General features: G+C 36.4%; 1 protein-coding gene across 7 annotated transcripts in view; it reads right to left on the bottom strand.

The window, feature by feature from the left end:
- Positions 1–21,125, bottom strand: part of USP33 (ubiquitin specific peptidase 33) — a 56,907-nt gene that overhangs the window by 19,369 nt on the left and 16,413 nt on the right. For 4 of the 7 annotated variants that reach the window (XM_004431519.3, XM_087448660.1, XM_087448650.1 and 1 more), the window contains 14 exons: positions 20,476–20,607; positions 20,232–20,285; positions 19,737–19,799; positions 18,446–18,598; positions 15,603–15,705; positions 14,998–15,067; positions 11,984–12,097; positions 10,023–10,101; positions 7,828–8,245; positions 4,778–4,918; positions 3,407–3,522; positions 2,105–2,277; positions 1,908–2,002; positions 1,225–1,258 (listed from right to left, as the gene is read on the bottom strand). In XM_004431519.3, coding sequence (XP_004431576.1) covers positions 1,225–1,258; positions 1,908–2,002; positions 2,105–2,277; positions 3,407–3,522; positions 4,778–4,918; positions 7,828–8,245; positions 10,023–10,101; positions 11,984–12,097; positions 14,998–15,067; positions 15,603–15,705; positions 18,446–18,598; positions 19,737–19,799; positions 20,232–20,285; positions 20,476–20,556 — 1,694 coding nt within the window. In that variant the 5' untranslated portion in view covers positions 20,557–20,607. The remainder of the gene's footprint in view (positions 1–1,224; positions 1,259–1,907; positions 2,003–2,104; positions 2,278–3,406; positions 3,523–4,777; positions 4,919–7,827; positions 8,246–10,022; positions 10,102–11,983; positions 12,098–14,997; positions 15,068–15,602; positions 15,706–18,445; positions 18,599–19,736; positions 19,800–20,231; positions 20,286–20,475; positions 20,608–21,125) is intronic. The other 3 variants (XM_004431520.3, XM_087448679.1, XM_087448690.1) reach the window with 2 other exon arrangements.

The following is a 21,125-nucleotide window of genomic DNA, read 5'->3' as shown; positions in this document are numbered from 1 at the left end:
GAGGAGTGGTGCCTCGGTGCGTACCCGGGATCCGAACCCGGGCCGCCGGCAGCGGAGCGCACGCACTTAACCGCTAAGCCACGGGGCCGGCCCCAGGGAGGTTGTTATTAACAGTCAATATTAGCATACGCTTGACAGATCTCTACTGCAGATTTGGGGGCAGATGCAAGGTTCTCTTCCATCTTCACTACTTTCTTCTTCCTCATCAGCGTTACTTTTTAAGGAAGGTTCCCCCCTCCAGACCAACTCCCTCTTTAGCCATCAGCTATGGCCTTCAAGGACAAACTGATAATAAATACTTTCCAAATCACTAGAGGTGTATTTTTTTCTAGAAAGTACAAGGCAGCTTTTCATCTTTACAACATACACCATTCCTTTTTGTCATGAAGAGGACCAACAGCTGCAGATCAACATTTCCCTGGGGTTACTGCCAACAGCCAGAAGTTTGTACTATGAAGATTCTAGATTTTATTAGGAGGCTATTATTTTTTTATTACAGAGACTCAGAAAAATTTCCCAGTTCACCCTACCTCAAACATATTTGCCTTCAATTCTCCAATTACTTTTCTTTTCTAACTTACCACCAAGAAGCCTTAAAAGCCTAAATTTATTACAAGATAGAAAAAGGCAGCTAGTAGTAGATATAAAGAAACAAAATCATACTTTTCTTAACTATCTTTCTATTCTGCCCTCATAGAGCAGGTAACATCAAAGTTGGTGTAACCTTTCCGAATTTTACCCAGATTTGAAACTATGTACCTTTATAGTCACTTTCACTTCCTGAGTGTAGCCTGCTAACCTGGTAATCCAGAAGACAATATTGCCTTATTTAGGATGACAAAACTTAACCTATGTAATGAAACTGTATGTTATATATCCTAGTATATCTTACATAAAATATCTGGAAAATGTTTTATGCAAAATCACATACTTTTTTTTAGCATAAAAAGCATTTTATTTGCTAGAAGTTGCTGAGCAAAAAATTATACTTATATCTCAAAATACACTTTCACATCTTAAACAAGCCTATTAAATCTGTTAAAATTTTTACCTCAAATTTGTTCTACACAACAACCAGTCTCTTTATTTTTACAAGGACAAAGCTTACTGGTCTTTTTCTAAATGAAGTGGAAAATTAACTCCACATGCCCAATTCATATAACCAAGAAAAATATCATTTGAAATATAAAACATGCAATTCAAAGTATTGTCAATGACACTTACTTTTTGCATTTTTCACAACTGTACATATTGTCACCTGAAAACAGAACAGATCTGGTCATTCCTCTCAATGAAAAGCAAGTTATTTTCTTGTGGTTCTGCAGTTCTTCAAGTTTGCCACAGGCAGACCTTGCAGTACAGTAACACAAAGCTCACATTTTTTAGTTTCTACTCAAGAGTCAGCTCATGACATTTACTTTGCCTAAAACAACTTGTACCTCTCTTTACAACCTTGAAGGCCTATCACAAATAACATCCTTTCCATTTATTCACTCAACAAAATTTATTGACCACCTACGATATGTCTAAGCAAGGTGCTGGACACACGAAAATAGTGAAGGATCTTAAATATTATGGAAGATTTCACAGACTAGTCCAGATACATAAATAAGTCTTGTATATTGGTTGAATTTTCACTTCTTTGAATCCAGAGCAGTTTTAAGATATCTCACTTATCATACTGTCTTGTACTACAGGAATCTGTATAAATGACTTCAGGCTATGATTTGTGGTATTTATATTTATATTGCCATGGTAGATATTGGCACTGTGGCAGTATGGGCAAGTACCATTTAAGCTGTCTTAAAACTGAGCTTCTATGAATACATTTTATATTTAGTCTCACTAGTATTTTAGATCACCCATAACAACTTAGCCATAAATGAAAACCGTTTCATATTTCTTACCTTTTAGTTCATCTCTGGCGAAGAAGGCAGCAAGACAATCTTGCAAGGTTACTATTGGACCCCAAAACCAGCTAGGGACACATGAGACAACAAACCTGAAACATTATTGATAGAAAAAAAAAAAGGAAGTGTTCTGCCAGTACAGCAGAAACAGCAGTTTTTAACAACCAATTAACACAAAGAAAATATATACATACCTCTTCACATATTCCATGAAAAAAGCTATCCACCCTTGTGGAGCATACGCTTCGCCACATGATCCTGCTTTGACTATAGAAGTTGGATGACTCGATGAATGCAGTTTAGCAAGGTCTTCCTTGCCAGGGATCGGCAAGGACAGATCTTGAAAGGTCTCAAGGGTTACGGATACCTAAAATTGTTTTGTGTTTTAAGAATGAGATGAAAATAATCCAGTACAAATATTTATGAGGACAGATTTTAGACTGCAAAGATCAAAGCAAGTTATAACAAGCAAAAAACAAAAAATCAAACTGTGTTTATACGAATAACAGCAAAAACACTTGATGTATACCAGGTGCTGTTCTCAACTGAATCTTCACATAAATCTTATGAGGTAACTAACATCCCCATTAGTCGAGGACCCTGCAGCATAGAGAAGTACCTCACATCCAGCCACTGTAGCTTCAGATCTAAGCTCTTAAGCACTACTGCATTTATTTTTGGAAATAAGCTCTCGTGATAGTTTTTAAAAGATGTAAAACCTAGCATGTAATTTTTAAATAGGTGAAAACATTTCAGGATAATTCCATTTAAATATTTGGTACCAAAACAGCCTACATGGAAATGACTCTATTGAAAGCCCCTAGACTTAAGATTCTAACACAATAATTGAAAACTTACTTTGTGGGCTTTTTTTGGTGAGAGATGTCATTTTATATTCATTAATTATATTCATTACTGCACTGAAGTAAAATTACTCTTAAGAAAAGCTCAAAGAAATTCAGGGATTTAGAGGTATTGTTAAAGAATTCATGACAATTTTAATTTATGCTCTTGTATATGAACCTGACACTATCTTTATTATCTGAGCCCCAATCTTAACATGGGAAAATATGCACAAGCCATACAACCAAACGTAGATGAGACATTCTCAGCCTTGTGCCTGTGAATAGCAACAGTTTCCCAGTATACTGATTTCATCAGCCTTGGGAGAATACGCATGTGTTACTGATTCTTGTTGCTGAGCAACATATCACCTTTATATGTGATGAGCGATGAAGAACTGAGTTAATTCTTCCTGCTTATGCATGCCTGTCCAATGATGGGTCAAAGACCCATCCTTAAACAAGGTGCTATTACTTCCAAAAAACAAATTCTACTCCTAGAATCAATTTATAGTGATGTAAACACAAGAAATACATGTATAGTCAGCAGCAGCAGGGAGAAGGAATTAAACTTTTCATACCATTTTGTTAGGTTTTTTTAAAAAAGAACATTTGACGGAAATTTCCTGTGTGTTATAATTCCCTCATACTCACCCTGTCACAAGTCAGACACTGCACTGAACTAATGATTGTTCCATCAAATATGTCTGAAATAACACTTCGGTATTTCTTATGCTGTTTTTTTCTCTTTGGAGATGATGCAGATTGAGCTAGGATTGAAAAACAAGTGTAGAACATTTTTTTAAAAATCAAAGTAGTTCCTTTAGCATTTTTCTCTGGAATCTTTAACATTAAAATTTACTATGCTGAAGAAATTTGTCAAAATACCATTCAAGGGCATTCCTTAAAAAAAAAAATCCAGAGAAACCCAGATGAAATAGGAGGGGTTCAGTCTCCCCATCTTGACTTCAATCTGAATAGTTTTGCTTTTAATTGTTTGTTTTTGCTTCCAAGGAAGGCTTTATTCGAAGAAAGGATTATATAATTAAGTTTTGGGAGTTCTTTATATATTCTGGATACAAGTCCTTTGTCAGCTATACAATTAACAAATATTTTCTCTCAATCTTATCTTCTCATTCTCTTAATAGTGTCTTTTGCCAAGAAAGTTTTTAAGTTTTTACTTTCATGGATCATGATTTTGATGTCTTCAAAGAATTATTTGTCTAATATAAGGTTATGAAGACTTTCTCCTATGTTTTCTTCTAAGAGTTTTGTAATACTGGAACTCTCACATATAGCTGGTGGGTATGCAAAATGATATAGCCACTCTGGAAAACAATTCTGTACAACATTAAGCATACAACTAACATAAAACCCAATAACCCCACTTCTGGGTGTTTACTCTAGACAAATGAAAACTTATGTTCATACAGAAACCTGTACACAAATGTTTACAGCAGCATTATTCATAATTGCCAAAACTGGAACAATTCAAATGTCCTTCAATGAGCGAATGAACAAACAGTAGTATAGTCATACAATGAAATACTACTTAGTAATAAAAAGGAACTATTCAGACACACAACAACATGCCTATATTTCAAAAGAATTACACTAAGTGAAAGCAGCCTGCTTCAAAAGACTACATACTGTATGACTGCATTTATATGACATTCTGGAAAAGGCGAAACCATAGGAATAGAGAACAGATCAAGAGAGCCAGGGCTTAGGGAGGAGTAGGGAGATGGTCTACAAAGGGGTAGTGTGTGGGAATTCTTTGGGGTGTTGGAATTGTTCTACATTCTGTTTGTGTTGGTGGTAACAAGAATCTATGCAAGTGTTAAAACTCAGAACTCTACACCAAGAGTGACTTCTATTGTATGTAAATTTGTGCCACACACACAAAAAAATTTTAAATCATGTTTATGTAAAATTATGCTGTCAATTTTAAAGGAATGAATAATATTTCATAATTAACACTTTAAATTATCAAAGCAAAGGAACCTGAATAACTGAAACTTCTACCTTTTTTGTGTGTGGGTGCCAATCCTGGCCACAAATTGCCTGATTTAGGAGGGCTTGCTGATAAACGTGGATTAACACCTTCATTTGATGGGAGGATCTGTGGTGTAGACAGGTCATTCAAATGGACATCAGTAATATATTCTGCAATATTTAAAATTTGTATTATTACCTTAAATAGTAAAATTATTCCACCTGTCAAATAATGTTAATTAATTTAAAGGTTTCTTCATTTGAGATTCTGAACACCAATTCACTTTAATAACTGTCAGGTAGGGGTCGGCCCTGTGGCATAGCGGTTAAGTGCGCACGCTCCGCTGCTGGCGGCCCAGGATCGGATCCCAAGCGCACAACAATGCACCATTTGTCAGGACATGCTGTGGCGGCGTCCCATATAAAGTGGAGGAAGATGGGCATGGATGTTAGCCCAGGGCCAGTCTTCCTCAGCAAAAAGAGGAGGATTGGCATGGATGTTAGCTCAGGGCTGATCTTCCTCACACACACACACACACACAAAAATAATAAATAACTGTCGGGTAAAATACTTAACAGACAAAGTGCTTGTTAAGTGAAATAACAGTGATTCTCCCCCTAGGAATTCAATTAATGTTTATAACACATTTCTGTTGTAGGCAATTCAGGAAGTGAGCAGTGGAAATATAAAACCAGAGAGGATTTGTCCTAAGTTAGTCTTTTTTAATACGATATTTAGGACAGTTTTTAAAAAGCTTTAAAACCATGTGGGAGAAAAAGATTATCTTCCCCAACAGAGAAATCAAAATCTAAGAAATTTAGGCAAAAAATAATCATAAATTATTTTATTCTTTCTGTGATAAAAGGAAACACATCCCTTTGTCAGGAAAGGACCTTTTTTGGAATTAGATTATGAATCAAGCAAATATAAACTCCTGAGAGTTATCTTGATAGTTTGCTGTTGGATTCCTAGTACATAACACGTATTTCAGGGCAAGGTATTGCGCTCAATAAGTATGTGAGTGAAGAAAAGAGAAATGTTCATAAGAGACCCTGAAACAGAATGACTTCAGGGATTTTTCCAGATAATGCAAAATAAATGAATTTTACTACTTTCACCTAGGCATTTCTCATTATCTCAACCACGACTAAAGGCAGACTGTATAACACTGGCAGGAGAGAGCCAAAGAGACTCACTCTAGGCCCTTCTGAAGGGAATACAGTAAATATGATCTAGATCAGGGATTGGCAAATGCTTCCTATAGAGGACCAGATAGTAAATATTTTAGGTTTTGTGTGCCATACATGGTCTTTGTCACATTTTTCAATCAGGTCTTTAAAAAATGTAAAAGCTCAGATCCGTGATCTAGGTCATCAATTAGTTATTATGTTTAAGAACAAACCTGCTATGGAGCAATAAAGAACCAGTACATCCCAGGGCCAGCCTGGTGGCAAAGTGGTTAAGTTTGCGTGCTCCACTTTGGCAGCCCGGGGTTCGCAGTCTTGTATCCCGGGCATAGAGCTACGCACCGCTTATCAAGCCATGCTGTGGCGGCATCCCACATATAAAGTAGAGGAAGATGGGCACGGATGTTAGCTCAGGGCCAATCTTCCTCAGCAAAAAGAGGAGGATTGGCAACAGATGTTAGCTCAGGGCTAATAATCCTCACACACTCATACACACACACACACACACACAAAAGAACCAGTACAGTATATCCCTTCAGACTCAATCAGACTCTTGACAAGGGAAGGCTCAACAGCAGTCTACGCTAAGTCTTTTAAGACTGACATTTCACATTTCTTGACTAAACGACTTCTAAACACATCTAAACTCTAAACCTAAGGTCAGTATAATTAAGGAGCCTGACTAGAAAGCATTTATGCACTGTACACAGGTGAACCACAAGTATTCCTGTGGTTAAGGAAATATCCTTTTCCTCAAGAAGGAATTTTCAATTCGTTCAAATACCTAAATAAATTGCTTATAGTTCTCACTCTTCAGTAATTAGAGAAGATAAACTTTTTATGTTAACTTGTCTGCCATTTATTTTAAGATCAGATAATCTGAACCTCTAATGGTTTAATTTTGTGCCTTGAAGAACCAAATACCACAATAACCCAAGATAAGTTAACTCTTTTTTTTTTTTTTTTTTGTGAGGAAGATCAGCCCTGAGCTAACATCCATGCTAATCCTCCTCTTTTTGCTGAGGAAGACCGGCTCTGAGCTAACATCTATTGCCAATCCTCCTCCTTTTTTTCCCCAAAGCCCCAATAGATAGTTGTATGTCATAGTTGCACATCCTTCTAGTTGCTGTATGTGGGATGCGGCTTCAGCATGGCCAGAGAAGTGGTGCGCCGTGCGCGCCCAGGATCTGAACCCGGGCCGCCAGTAGCGGAGCGCACGCACTTAACCGCTAAGCCACGAGGCCGGCCCAAGTTAACTCTTGAAGAAATAAATGCAAAGCAACGTAGCTCAACTACCCTTCATTTGGCCACTTGCTTTCTCAAAGGAACACTGACTAGTGTTATGATATACTCTATCATGACAGGGTTCATTATAGTTAATTAAACTCCTATACCAAAACATATACAAAATATTTCATATTAGCTGATGTGATGCCCATGACAGCAATCTAAATCTAACAGTTTGTAAGATTATAAAATTGCAATTTAGGTTATTTTGCTTTTTCCCAGGATTGCAACAGAATCTGCTGAGAATGACAATAACTTAACACTCACATGCAAATATTGCTGAACTCTACTAGTTAGAAAGCCCCGAAGTAACAATTATTTAATTACCTCTTTCTTCAAATTAGTATGGTTGAACTATAATGTCATACACTACACACAAAATATAAAGCCAAAGCTATTAATCATTCTATTTCATTTTTATTATGTTAAATATAAACTGTGAATATTAATGTGTAAATTAGAAATGGGTTCTGATTTTAGGAACATGCCATGCTAATTTCCTCAGAAAATGGTGAAATTACAATTATAATCTTAAATACAAATATAGTATCTTGCACTCATTGTCTACTAATGAAAATATCATTTTCTAATTATTAAATTGTCACCTGAAGCTCTGCTGTGTATTTGCACTTTGACAGTTTCCTGGTTGTTCAAGTCGACTGTTTCAGATACAGAGTCTCTATCTTTATGTAACTCTCCTTCAGAATTTACTTTATTAATCTTATTGCACATCTTCTCTTTTTGCCAGTCTTTTGACATTTCTGAATTGTTCTCATCATCCTGAATTAACATTGTTGTTTCATTATTATCTTCAGAAAAGCCTCTAGAGCCACTTTCATTTTCTGCTTTATCACTGCTGCTACAAGATTCGCAAGACTGAAAATCTACATCTGACTGGCTCTTGTCTTCTTCCATGGTCTCCTCAGTCGTTAGAGTTTGAGGATCTTCCTCTACTTCCATGACCTGTTCTTTCAATTCTTCATGAAGCAGATCCATTAAACATCGAAGGAATTCTTGAGCATCCTAATAGATAAGCAACACAGATATTACCACTTCATTAAAAATACATGTATATAGAAACTAAGAGAAAATATACAAAATGTAGTTATCAGCTGATTTCTAAATGTGTAGCATTATACTGAGGAATTAACAGATTATAGAACATAAAGCACTGGAGGGAAGGGAAGCACTAATTTCTAAAAATTTATGTAAAGAAAACAAAAGTAATTAAAAAACTGAAGATGATTTGGAGGCCAGCTTTTACTATTGCTGCTATTTTTTTTTTTTGTGAGGAAGATCAGCCCTGAGCTAACATCCATGCTAATCCTCCTCTTTTTTGCTGAGGAAGACCGGCTCTGTGCTAACATCTATTGCCAATCCTCCTCCTTTTTTGCCCCCCAAAGCCCCAGTAGATAGTTGTATGTCATAGCTGCACATCCTTCTAGTTGCTGTATGTGGGACACGGCCTCAGCATGGCCGGAGAAGCGGTGTGTCAGTGCACACCTGGGATCCGAACCCGGGCCACCAGTAGCAGAGCGCCTGCACTTAACCGCTAAGGCATGGCGCCGGCCCCACTGCTGCCTTTTTAAAAAACTGGAAGAGTAAGGCATAAAGAAAACATGGATTTGCCTCGTGTCAATTAGAATTCAGAGAGACGTCCTAAATTCAAATATTTTATAAGTTTGGCTTAAAATTAAAGCTGCATCCAATCTTATACTATATCTCAAAGAAAAATCCTTGATCAACCTGGAATGCTTATCGAAAATACAAATTCGGGGCCAGCCCAGTGGCGCAGTGGTTAAGTGTGTGCGCTCCGCTGCGGCAGCCCAGGGTTCAGATCCTGGGCATGCACTGATGCACGGCTTGTCAAGCCATGCTGTGGCAGGCGTCCCATATAAAGTGGAGGAAGATGGGCACGGATGTTAGCCCAGGGCCAGTCTTCCTCAGCAAAAAGAGGAGGATTGGCAACAGATATTAATTCAGGGCTAATCTTCCTCACAAAAAAAAAAAAGAAAATACAAATTTGTAGGCCCCAACTCACACCCACCAAATCACAGTCTCTACTGGATACTATTCAGTGATCTGGGAATTTGCATCAGAAAAAAATTAACAGGGAATAGGTATTGTTTTGAAAAAGAAAAATATGTGAGGGCTAGGTATTAATATTGAAAGATATTATATAAAGCTACAATAATTGAAACTGCCATTGGTACTAATTCAGAAAACCACAGGTCAATGAAATGGATTAGAAAGCTTAGAAACAGACCCTATTATATACTATTTTATGCATAAAAATTAATAAAGAAGAAATTTTAAAAATCAGAAGAAAATTTTTAAATTTGTAGTTTGGCACAATTTGTTAGCTGTGAAAAATGAAATTTGAATTATATTGTAATATGAAATAAATTACAGATGCACTGAAGAATTACATTTTTTAAAAAACTAAAGCATAAGTCATAGAAAATATAGGTGAAAACTTATCTCTGGATGAGGAACTTCCCAAAGCTAAAAGCACTAGAAGAAATATATTGACATATTTACACACATCAAGACTTAAAAATTTCTAGAAAAATAGAAAATTGAGAGAAAAGTGGAAAAATATAAGCAAAACATATGATAAAGGGTTATCATTCTTGGTAAATAAAGACACAAGGAGTGATGACCCCAAAATATAAATGGACAAATAAAATATATTTATAAAGGAAGAAATACAAATGACTACATAATAGCATAATGCATAATAGCATTTTGCAAATTTATTAAAGATTAATATTATGAATGGATAGCAATGAAGACTTACCTGCTGAGAATACCCCCGAAACGTTGGGTTTACAGTTTTAATTCCTTGAAACAGATTAGTAGGGACAACAGATCCTGGCCTGAGCAAGAAAACATTTTTAATGAGAAATCCGTGATTTTCAGTTTTTATTTTAGAAATTAGCAATCAAGAAAGTATTTGTTTCAAAAAAATCACTCAAAATTGCCCAGTATTATGTTTCATCAGCTCATCAGAACAGCTTATTACTAATATTTAAGCTATATTTTATTGCTTTCCTCTCTGATGAAATGATCGTGCTCTACTAAGTAATTTCTCAAAAATACTTCTAATTAATTACTAAAAATAAAATTTTAATTACTTGAAATTTCTGGGATAATTAAGGTTAAGTGTACCTAGTAGACTATCTAAATAAAACTTTAAAACCAGCCATCAAATACCCATGAAAACAAGAATGAAAAGTAAACCAAATATATGAGATTTCACCGCTTAGTATTCTGTACTATGACGCTTCTGAAGTTTGGTAAACCTCCGGGAATATTAAGTTTAAAGCACAGTTTCAGGGCAAAGATGGTTCAACATAGTAATTAGGGCTATGCAGAAAAGAACTTAGAAACATGAGAGCCTGTGGCAGCACTGGATAATACCCAATAGAGAGAAACGACAACGGAGGATTCAGGCTTTTTAATGTTACAGATGCAGATGACATTTACCTTCACATCCCAAAAGAACTCATTAAAACCATCCTCTTTTTCTAGCATACTGAAATGACAGTAGTAACAAATTTTTGTTTAACTTAAGAAATACTCTTAGTAGGGAGTCAAATATCTCAAAGAAAACTGAGGCACTTATGAAAGAATGAATGCTAAAACTTGAAAAACTGAAATTTTTATATTAGAAATCACTAAAATCTCAAAAGTCGGGGCTGGCCCGTCAGCACAGTGGATAAGTTTGTGTGCTCCGCTTCGGCAGCCCCAGGATTCACGGGTTGGGATCCCAGGCATGGACCTACACACCGCTCATCAAGCCATGCTGTGGCAGCACTACACACTGCTCATCAAGCCATGCTGTCGTGGCGTCCCACATACAAAATAGAAGACGACTGGCACAGATGTTAGCTCAGGGACAACCTTCTTCAAGCAAAAAGAGGAAGATTGGCAACAGATGTTAACTCAGGGACAATCTTTCTCAGAAAAAAAAACAAAAACAAAAACAAAACCCTCAAAGGTCTTACATAAAAGTAAAGTTAAAAAAAAGATAGCTTTGGGGGCTGGCCCAGTGGCGCAAGCGGTTAAGTGCACGCACTCCACTGCAGCGGCCCAGGGTTCGCCGGTTCAGATCCCAGGCATGCACCAACGCACCGCTTGTCAGGCCATGCTGTGGCAGGCGTCCCATATAAAGTAGAGGAAGATGGGCATGGATGTTAGCCCAGGGCCAGTCTTCCTCAGCAAAAAGAGGAGGATTGGCAGATGTTAGCTCAGGGCCAATCTTCCTCACACAAAAAAAAAAAAAAGAAAGAAAAAAAAGATAGCTTTGGTGATTATTTTCTTAGGGGTAAGGTTGGGTGGTTTAGGAACCATTAAGAAGGACAAATGGTAAAAGCAGTTTTCTGAATAGCTCTAAAACAAAATTAGTAAAATATTACAGCAAACAATTTTTCTTCTAATGCTACACTTTAGAGCAAATAAACATAAGCAGAAAAATGAACATTTGTGAAGGTATCTATGGCCTGACTTAACACTGTGAGAATGCCTGCATTAAAACACACAAGGTTCAGTAACAGCAGCTGTAGCAGTTCAATATCCGATCTCTAGTCCTGATACTTCATCTGGATGTTCAGTTTCCAAGTAAGTGCCCAAAACTGAACTCATCTCAAATCTCCCTCTCTTCTAATTTTTCCAGCTCTATAAATGGACCTGCATCCTTTTAATACCTATGATTCATTTAAATATATAAAAAAGAAAACAAATATATTAAGTACACACCTGCTTTTATGCCACAGCTCTGTCATCAGTTTGAGATAACTTTTACAAATGGCTGGTTTCTTGTCTGTCCGAGCTAGTCCTCCACAATCCAGAAAAAACTGTGTCAAAGGTGGGCTAATTTTAAAAAAGGAAAAATGTTATAGTGGAATCAAAGCTTAATACTGATTGACTTCTAGTCTTTCAAAGACTTCTAGTCTTTCAATACACATAGAGCCTTGTATCTATGATTCCTTTGCTTCCTTTTACAGTTTCACATTCATTTCGTCAAATTCGTTCCCATTCAAATCAGATCTGACCCCACCACATCGGAGTCCTCAGTGATGCCAGACCCAGTTAACACCCCCAGTGCCCTCTCAGCAGCATTCGTCACAGGTGACTTACTCCCTCATTCTCAAGCAACCCTTCTCTTGACCAATGTAATGCACTTTTCTTTTTTTTTTTGTTTAAGGTTTTATTTATTTATTTTTTTCCCCCAAAGCCCCAGTAGACAGTTGTATGTCATAGCTGCACATCCCTCTAGTTGCTGTATGTGGGACACGGCCTCAGCATGGCAGGAGAAGCGGTGCGTTGGTGCGCGCCCGGGATCCGAACCCGGGCCGCCAGCAGCTGAGCACGCGCACTTAACCACTAAGCCACGGGGCCGGCCCTGTAACGCACTTTTCTACTCTTCTTCTTTACCTCTCTGGCCACCCTTTCCCCTCTTCATCGTTTTTTCTGCTCTTACCAGATTTCTAAATATCAGGGCTCCTCAGGACATAATCCTATGACTTTTCCTCTCTTCCCTAAGTACTCTTTTCCCTGGGTGATCTTAAATGTTCAGGCATATGCCAATGACGGTCAAATTTATAAAAGTCAAACATCTCATTCTAAACTCCAGATTTATATCAAGTGCCCAAAATGAAGGCTGTCATGGGCATCTCAAATTTAACATGCTCAAAATTTAACTTTCAAGTCAATCTGCTCTTCCTCCAAGCTTCTACATCCCAGTAAGTGGTACTGTTATCCATCCAGTGGCTCAAGCTGGCAATTTATAAGGCACTGTAGTCTTTTATGAGCTTGATTACCTTGAAGGAACCTCCATGAATCTATTCACTTATTAGAAACTGACTGGGCAAAGGACCAAATCCTGGCCTGCAAGAAACTGGCTATCCTAAAGATATTCTATGCAAGTGGAAACCAAAAGAGGGCATGGGTAGCTATACTTATATTGGACAAAACAGACTTAAATTCAAAAGCTGTCACGAGAGATAAAGAAGGTCACTATATAAATATAAATAAATATAAAGCAAATATTAACAGATCTGAAGGAAGAAACGGACAGCAATACAGTAATAGTAGGGGACTTCAATACCCCATTTTCAACAATGGATAGATCATCCAGATAGAGAATCAATAAGGAAACACTGGACTTAAACTACACATTAGGGGCCAGCCCAATGGCGTAGTGGTTAAGTTCAAGCACTTTGCCTTGGCGGTCCAGGGTTTGCAGCTTCGGATCCCGGGCACAGACGTATACACCACTTGCCAAGCCATGCTGTGGCGGCGTCCCACATACAAAAAATAGAGGAGGACTGGCATGGATGTTAGCTCAGGGACAATGTTCCTCAAGCAAAAAGAGGAGCACTGGCAACAAATGTCAGCTCAGGGCCAATCTTCCTCACCAAAAAATAAAATAAAATAAAATAAAAAAACTACACGTTAGACCTGATGAACCTGATATATACCAAACAGGCCATCTTGCCCCTACCTACTCTTTAGGAGTATGATTTAAAAAAAAAAAAGAAAATCTGGAGGCCGGCCCAGTGGCATAGTGGTTAAGTTCGCGTGCTCCGCTCCAGTGGCCTGGGGTTCGCAGGTTTGGATCCTGGGTGTGGACCTACACACCACTTATCAAGCCATGCTGTGGCAGGTGTCCCACATACAAAAAAAAAGTAGAGGAAGATGGGCACAGACACAAGCCCAGGGCCAATTTTCCTCAGCAAAAAAAGGATTGGCAACAGATGTTAGCTCTGGGCTAATCCTCCTCATGAAAAAAATAATTAAATAAAAAAAAAAAAAAAAAAAGAAAGAAAATCTGGATACTTTATTAGAGACTTTCCACCTACAGAAAAATATAAAATATTTTCATAGGATTGCTGAACTAAAAGTGAATTGAGGAATTAATTAGTTCAAGCTCCTCATTTTCTAGATGTAAAAAAACAAGTAACTTGTTCAAAGACATACAACTACCTAGGGTCTAAGCCAGGACCAGTCTAACTACAGGCATGAATACAGTAATCTCATTAGGACAATAAGGGATTATGTCCAAACCTAGTTTCTTACCTATTCTACCTTGAGAGTTACTCAACAAGAAAGAGGAAATAATTTTTTCAGAAATATTTATATATTTAGTTTTAGTTAATCCACATAATTTTCTAAATGGGGGCATTTCAGAAAGTTGAGGTGAGGGGGAAAATTATGTATTGAGGGAGATGAGGGAAGTATAGCCAGGGATTTATAGGATCTTGTTGGATAAGGGAATTGAATAGAATTGTTAACTTTCTCCCATATTACTATTAATGTGTGTTTCTTTCTTTTCTCCTCTCACTCCTCTTCTTTTTTGTTTTTTTTTTTTTTGAGCATATTACAGCAGCATGGTTTTCTGCTCAAAGGGCAACTTTAAAAAGCTATATGAGGGCCGGCCCCATGGCTTAGCGGTTAAGTGCAGGCGCTCCGCTACTGGCAGCCCGGGTTCAGATCCGTTTGTCCGGCCATGCTGAGGCCGCGTCCCACATACAGCAACTAGAAGGATGTGCAACTGGGACATACAACTATCTACTGGGGCTCTGGGGGAACAAAAAAAAAAAAGGGAGGAGGATTGGCAATAGATGTTAGCTCAGAGCCGGTCTTCCTCAGCAAAAAGAGGAGGATTAGCGTGGATGTTAGCTCAGGGCTGATCTTCCTCTCACACACAAAAAAAAGCTATATGAACAAAATTAATTTCAAAATAAAACAAAAATAATTTCTCTACTTACCAATTAGAAAGAGCCTGCAAAGCTGCATTCATATAACAAGTATTTCCAATATTTTTCAAACCTGTAAGACCTATTAAGAAAAATTATAAATTATATCATAATCCAATAACACAATAACTCTATTTTATGTGTTTACTGAAAACATAACTACGTATGGTAGTTATTCTGGTTCCCAAACTACGTTAAGGAAATATAAAACACATTATGGAAATACAAAATAGCAACTTAACTCAGAAAAGTCAGACATATACCAAAGTGTTAATTTTCAGAAAATTATTTAAATATACACTTAAAAGATTAAAATTCCCTTACATTAATCATAAAAGAAAATTTGTACTAAATTATATACAGATAGTTTATACTAAGACCTGTGGGCTTTGGTAAAGTGATGCTGGAGAAACCAAGCGTCACTCAAGGTTGTCAGTTTGCTTTCCTTGCAAATAGAATTGTCCTAGGGCAAATTTCAGAATTTTTTCTTTTTCGTAATTATCGTCTGTAGAGTCCCTTTCTCCTCTAGATTTTGCAATTTTCAAATTATACACAGTTTCCTAACTAAATGGGCAGTGCCACACAAACAAGCATTATACTTGAGAGAATTATTTTACCTCTTGCCTTAAGTTCATCTTCTTCCTCCACTTCTATGTCCAGATCATCAAATACAGCAACCAGAGGAGTTTTTAATGTTGTGTTACTGGGTATTTTAAAATCCTTGATAACAGAAAAGATAGCAGACTTGAACAAATCCTTAGGTTAGAAAAATTTTTTAATTTTATCTCATGTAACATCTACACTCTAAAAATTAAGAGATGTTATTTTAAAGAACTCTAAGTAGGAATTCATGGTATTACCAATTAGAATAAAATTTACATTTATATTTTGAAAACAATAAGGATCTACACTAGGTAATAGCATGCCACCCTACCTTTATTAACACATGTACTTGAATAACAAAGCCACGGTGATTTTTCTGAATTTAAACACAATTACCTCTAATTAAGTGAGATCACATTACAGCTAAAAAGCCCTAAGTGCACATATCCTACATTGCCTTTTCAGATTTTTCTTTTTACAGGAAAAAAATACTAAAGTTTTTCCATCCTAACACACCAATTTATCTATAGACTTCTACAATCTCTCCTGATACTTGTTACTAGACTTATTTTGCATCCTTTTATGCATATGAAATAGTTCACTTGTTTTAAACAGCAATAAAATATTCTAATATTAATTCCTGAGAACTGGTTTAACTCAGAGGTTGCAACTGGTGACCTGTTGGTCAAATGCTAGCCTATACTGTTGAAAAAAAAAAAGACAAAACCAAAATGAAAGTAAAACTTTGAGCTAATATTTTAAAAATTGAGAGAGCTCATAAAAATCAGCTTTTGCAGAGGCCGGCCCGGTGGTGCAAGCGGTTAAGTGCACGTGATCCGCTGCAGCGGCCCGGGGTTCGCCAGTTCGGATCCCGGGTGCACACGGATGCACTGCTTGTTAAGCCATGCTGTGGTGGCGTCCCACGTAAAGTAGAGGAAGATGGGCACGGATGTTAGCCCAGGGCCAGTCTTCCTCAGCGAAAAAGAGGAGGATTGGCATCAGATGTTAGCTCAGGGCTGGTCTTCCTCACAAAAAAAAAAAAAAAAAACAGCTTTTGCAAGTTCTCTTGTAATAGCAGAAGATCTAAGTACACTGAACCCATTTAGCAGCTATCAGTTGGAGGAGGAAACTGAATAGGAGCACACACTTAGTATGTCCTCTGAATCTCCGACTTAGACCCTTATTCCACCCCTACAATGCATGCATATGCACTCATACCCACCCACTTTATACATTTACTTTACCTCCCTGGCATCTGTAGATACTGGACATTTGAGCAGGCCCCATATTCTCACTTTGTTGTATTTAAATACAGAGAGTTACAGAGGCTTAGAAAAACATCATTCAAAATCTTACCTCCTAGAAAAAACTTCTATTTGAAAAATTTTATGAATGACATTTGATAGTTTCCAATACTGTTATTTTGTAATTAATGCTCTGACGAATTGGGTTTAAACGGTCTATATATTTTATACCTCTAAAGAAATTTGTACAAATAACTTTTTTTCTTCTGAGTAATTTCTTTAACAATGGGATCATCAAGAAGTTCCATGAGAGCAAATTCATGCCTTTTATAATTTATAAATATAACTCACCAGAGAATTATTTACAAGCCATTAGTAAAAAGTATCAGTATATTTACTCAACCAGATTCAACATTAAGAGTTTGCAATCTTAATCTATTCTGGCAGAAATGGCAACAGATAGCTGTTTTAACTTACTTTTCTTTAGTTAGTGATGATTATTTTCTCAATGTGTTTTTATTTGTATTTCTTCTTCATGAACTATCTGCGCTTATTCTTTTAACCACCTTTTAGGTACTGCGCTTATAAAATACTGTTATCAGTTCCTTATGTAATTCAACTTTTAGTTATCATATTTTTGTTAATAATATAAAACGGCTAAGGAAAACTTATTTTCAAACTAGCAGGGCATTCAAAAAGACAAAAAACACATTTCTGAATGATAAACAGGCATCAGTGGGAGAAACAGTAATGGTGGTGATTTATTAACTAGAGCCATTCAACTGTGAAACTAAAAATGCAACAAGTATACCTTGTCTAAAACCTAGTCACGTTAAGTTATATAAAGTGCGAGGCAAGAAAATTTATTATCAGAAATGTCTACCATCAGAAAGTGATACAAAGATACAATAGGAAAATCTAAGCGAGTTGGTATCAAGGGACACAAGTATACAAATACAACACAATTTCTGTAACACACATGAGGAAAAAAACTCACTAATGTGTTAATGAAACCATACAGAGCAAATGATGATTAGAATAAGTTAGAAGCCAACTAATTACTCTAATTTTTTCATTTCCCTTTTCCTATTTTTATATGACTGTAAAATTCTCAAATTAAGTGATCAATCTTTGCAAGCTTACATATATTTTGTAACCAAAGACTGACGGTAAGCTTTAATATAGTCTATCTGGTTTTCAATACATTAGTAAAATGTTCACAGTAATGCAAATGGGGGTGGAAAGGAGAGGGAAATGAGAAAAAGGGAGCTGAATTACAATTTGTTATTCCTTATCAAAGAAGGCCTACCATCTCTCCTCGAATCAGATTTGCTAGAAAAAGATAAACATTAAACCAATTTTTTTTTTAATTTTAAAAACACATCAGGTGTTCTCCATCTTCAAACAGGCGGGCTTCAATCTCACCCTAACCTATTATTCTACAAAAGAACAAAGGCCAGCCCCACTGTGTCATTTGAGGAAAAAAGGCATGTTACAGAAATTTTTTAAAGTACAGCTTAGGTAGGGTTCTTTTAAATTTAAAATACATGACATATTTAAAATTATTACCTGAAAATATTTGGTATTTTAATTAAATGGATTTAGATTATTACCTGGACACTGTTTTCTTGTGTTTGGTGAAGCGGTCTTACATGAGGCAATGAAGGCTGAGTTCCTAATTTCCTATCCAAAAATACTTCTTTGCTGCAAGCATAACACCATACTCGAAGAGTGGTAAGGTTCACAGTTAAATAATGCTTGGTCTCCTGTATAATGTCACATGGGAGGGAGAAGAGGAACCAAAATTAGATATAGTTGAAAACATTTCAAAAGATCATTGAAGATGAACTGCTGGTCTTTGATGAATAATAATACACTCAAAAGAGAACAGTTAAACTGGAGCACCAAAAAACATTCTTTAGATAAACAGCTAAAGTATAGTGAATAGTAACAATATCTAAGCCTACTCTAGAAGTTATTCTCTTGTCATTTTTCACCACTATTCCATTATAAAGATAAACAGCAGAGCATGAGACTCTGCTTTGCAGTTAGCAAATAAGTATAAAACAAGAAAATAATTGACAGTAGCATAGTAACTATTCTAGGAGATCAGAACGGCAAAAGAACACAAATGACATGAGTCAAAGCACAAAATGGCTCAGGCAATAGTGAATATATGATCTTGGACATATAAAACTCCAGCCTTTCTCAACTGGAATTCTGCAAGAGAATTATGCCCTATAGAAAATGATTTGAATAACTATTTTCTCAATTCTCCCAAGAATAGTACATAGCACTACCATTCTAGATGCACAGAAGAGAAGTAAATTAATTATATACAATGATGCCTGAGAGCTTTGGGGTATTCGGACTTAATTAATTCTCTTGAGGAACCCTGACTGAGAACTGTTGATGCTGTAGAGATATCAACGTGAAAAGCATAGTTCATTCTCAGGAAACTTACAGTTTAGACTGGAAGCTCTACCTAATACTATAAAAGAGGCATGCCAGAATTACACACAAGCACCAAACAACTAGGGTGAAGTAGAAAGGGGCCTCCAGTTAGGAAGATATGCAGGAAAAGGTAATATGAGCTGAGACTTGAAGTTAGCCAGGCCCTGTTGTAAGCCTAGGCATCCAGTCTTGACTTCAACCCCCACATCCTCCCAATATGCTAGCTATCATCTCCAGACATCTAGAGGCATACTTCTTAAATTACTCCTCTCTTAATTACAACCACATTCTAATATTGATCTTCTTAGCAATTTCCCTCTCCATCTTTCAGAGAGTATAAGCAAACGTTTGACTCATATAAAAAAGGGCAAAATTTTGAACTACGACTTCAATTAATAATTCAGGCTCTCTTTTAAAAATGTCTTGCATGAAAATTTTCTATATACATACCTGAGAATGTATGGTGCTGTGATCTACTTGTGATTCACCACAGCCAACATATGAACATCTATCCTATAAATAATTATACGAAAAGGAAAATAAGGTATTTTATAAATGTGTAAATTTACAATCAGAGCATTACAATTACATTTACAATTAAGTTTTCATCACATGTTTTAACTTAATGATTCAATGACTTTCCACAGTCAGTTATTTTAATCAAAAGGTACTAGGCCGAAAGAATAAAACCAGAAGATTTCTAAGTTAAAAGCTATGTCACCTCTAACAAAAGGCAAATGTAAAATATTATAGCGACTTACTAAAACTCTGCAAAAGCACTATAAGTTAAAACTCCACGTCTGAAGTTTAATTTTTATCAATAATGATCTTTTTAAAGTATGTTCATTTATGAAATCCTTTAAGTGTCAAAAAAATCTTCTAGTTACCCTGACTCAGATATAAATTTTTATACTATCAAACTTTTGAGAAGAAACATATGCATACCTCCAGGCACGCCCAAAGATTTGGTCCTCTGACTTTACAATCCTGACAAGTACCCTAAGAAACAAAAATCACACAGACAACATTATCGTTACATTGACACAGCCAAACAAATACAATTCATTAATAATATCATACATAAAAAATTGGGACTTATGAACATAGAGTATTGTAGTAATTTAGAAAAAACACACGTGGGAGAAAAATGAATATGATTTTTTAAGGAAGAAAAAAACCTGTATCTTACATGAGATTTTTGTATTAAATCTTCTTTCGTTATTTCACCAACTGAATCCAAATGTGGACAGTGATTACGGAAAGTTGACATTTTGTTAGAAATTTTTTCCTGTTTCCCAAAGCCTTCCAAATGAGGTAATATCTAAAGGAAAAATGACCAAAAAGTTAATTAAAAAATGGTAATATATTAAACAATGATTAAAATAGAAAATAAAATAAGAAGCATACATGTTTACAAGTTTGCCCTACAAAAGAGTATATTTTCAAATATACCTAGGTTACTTTCATAACTGAAGTTAATTTGAACATTGGAAATTTCTCTACTAAACATTTTATTAAAATTGACACCTATGAATCAACGTAAGTTTGCTTCTCCGTTACCTTTCCTGCTTCTTCCCGTCTCTCTCTCATTTGACTTTTTATTGATATAAAAACAGAAAAAGTTCAAGTTATTCAATTTAAGTTTTTTGTGTGTGTGTGTGTGAGGAAGATTAGCCCTGAGCTAACATCCATTGCCAATCCTCCTCTTTTTGCTGAGGAAGACTGGCCCTGGGCTAACACCCATGCCCATCTTCCTCCACTTTATATGGGATGCCACCACAGCATGGCTTGCCAAGCGGTGCGTCGGCCCACACCCAGGATCCGAACCTGTGAACCCCG

The sequence above is a fragment of the Ceratotherium simum genome, chromosome 2 (genome assembly GCF_057802395.1).
Source record: "Ceratotherium simum simum isolate JZ-2026a chromosome 2, ASM5780239v1, whole genome shotgun sequence".
Taxonomy (NCBI): domain Eukaryota; kingdom Metazoa; phylum Chordata; class Mammalia; order Perissodactyla; family Rhinocerotidae; genus Ceratotherium; species Ceratotherium simum.
The sequence above is the reverse complement of the archived record's forward strand: the minus strand, read 5'-3'. Positions and strand labels throughout refer to the sequence as shown.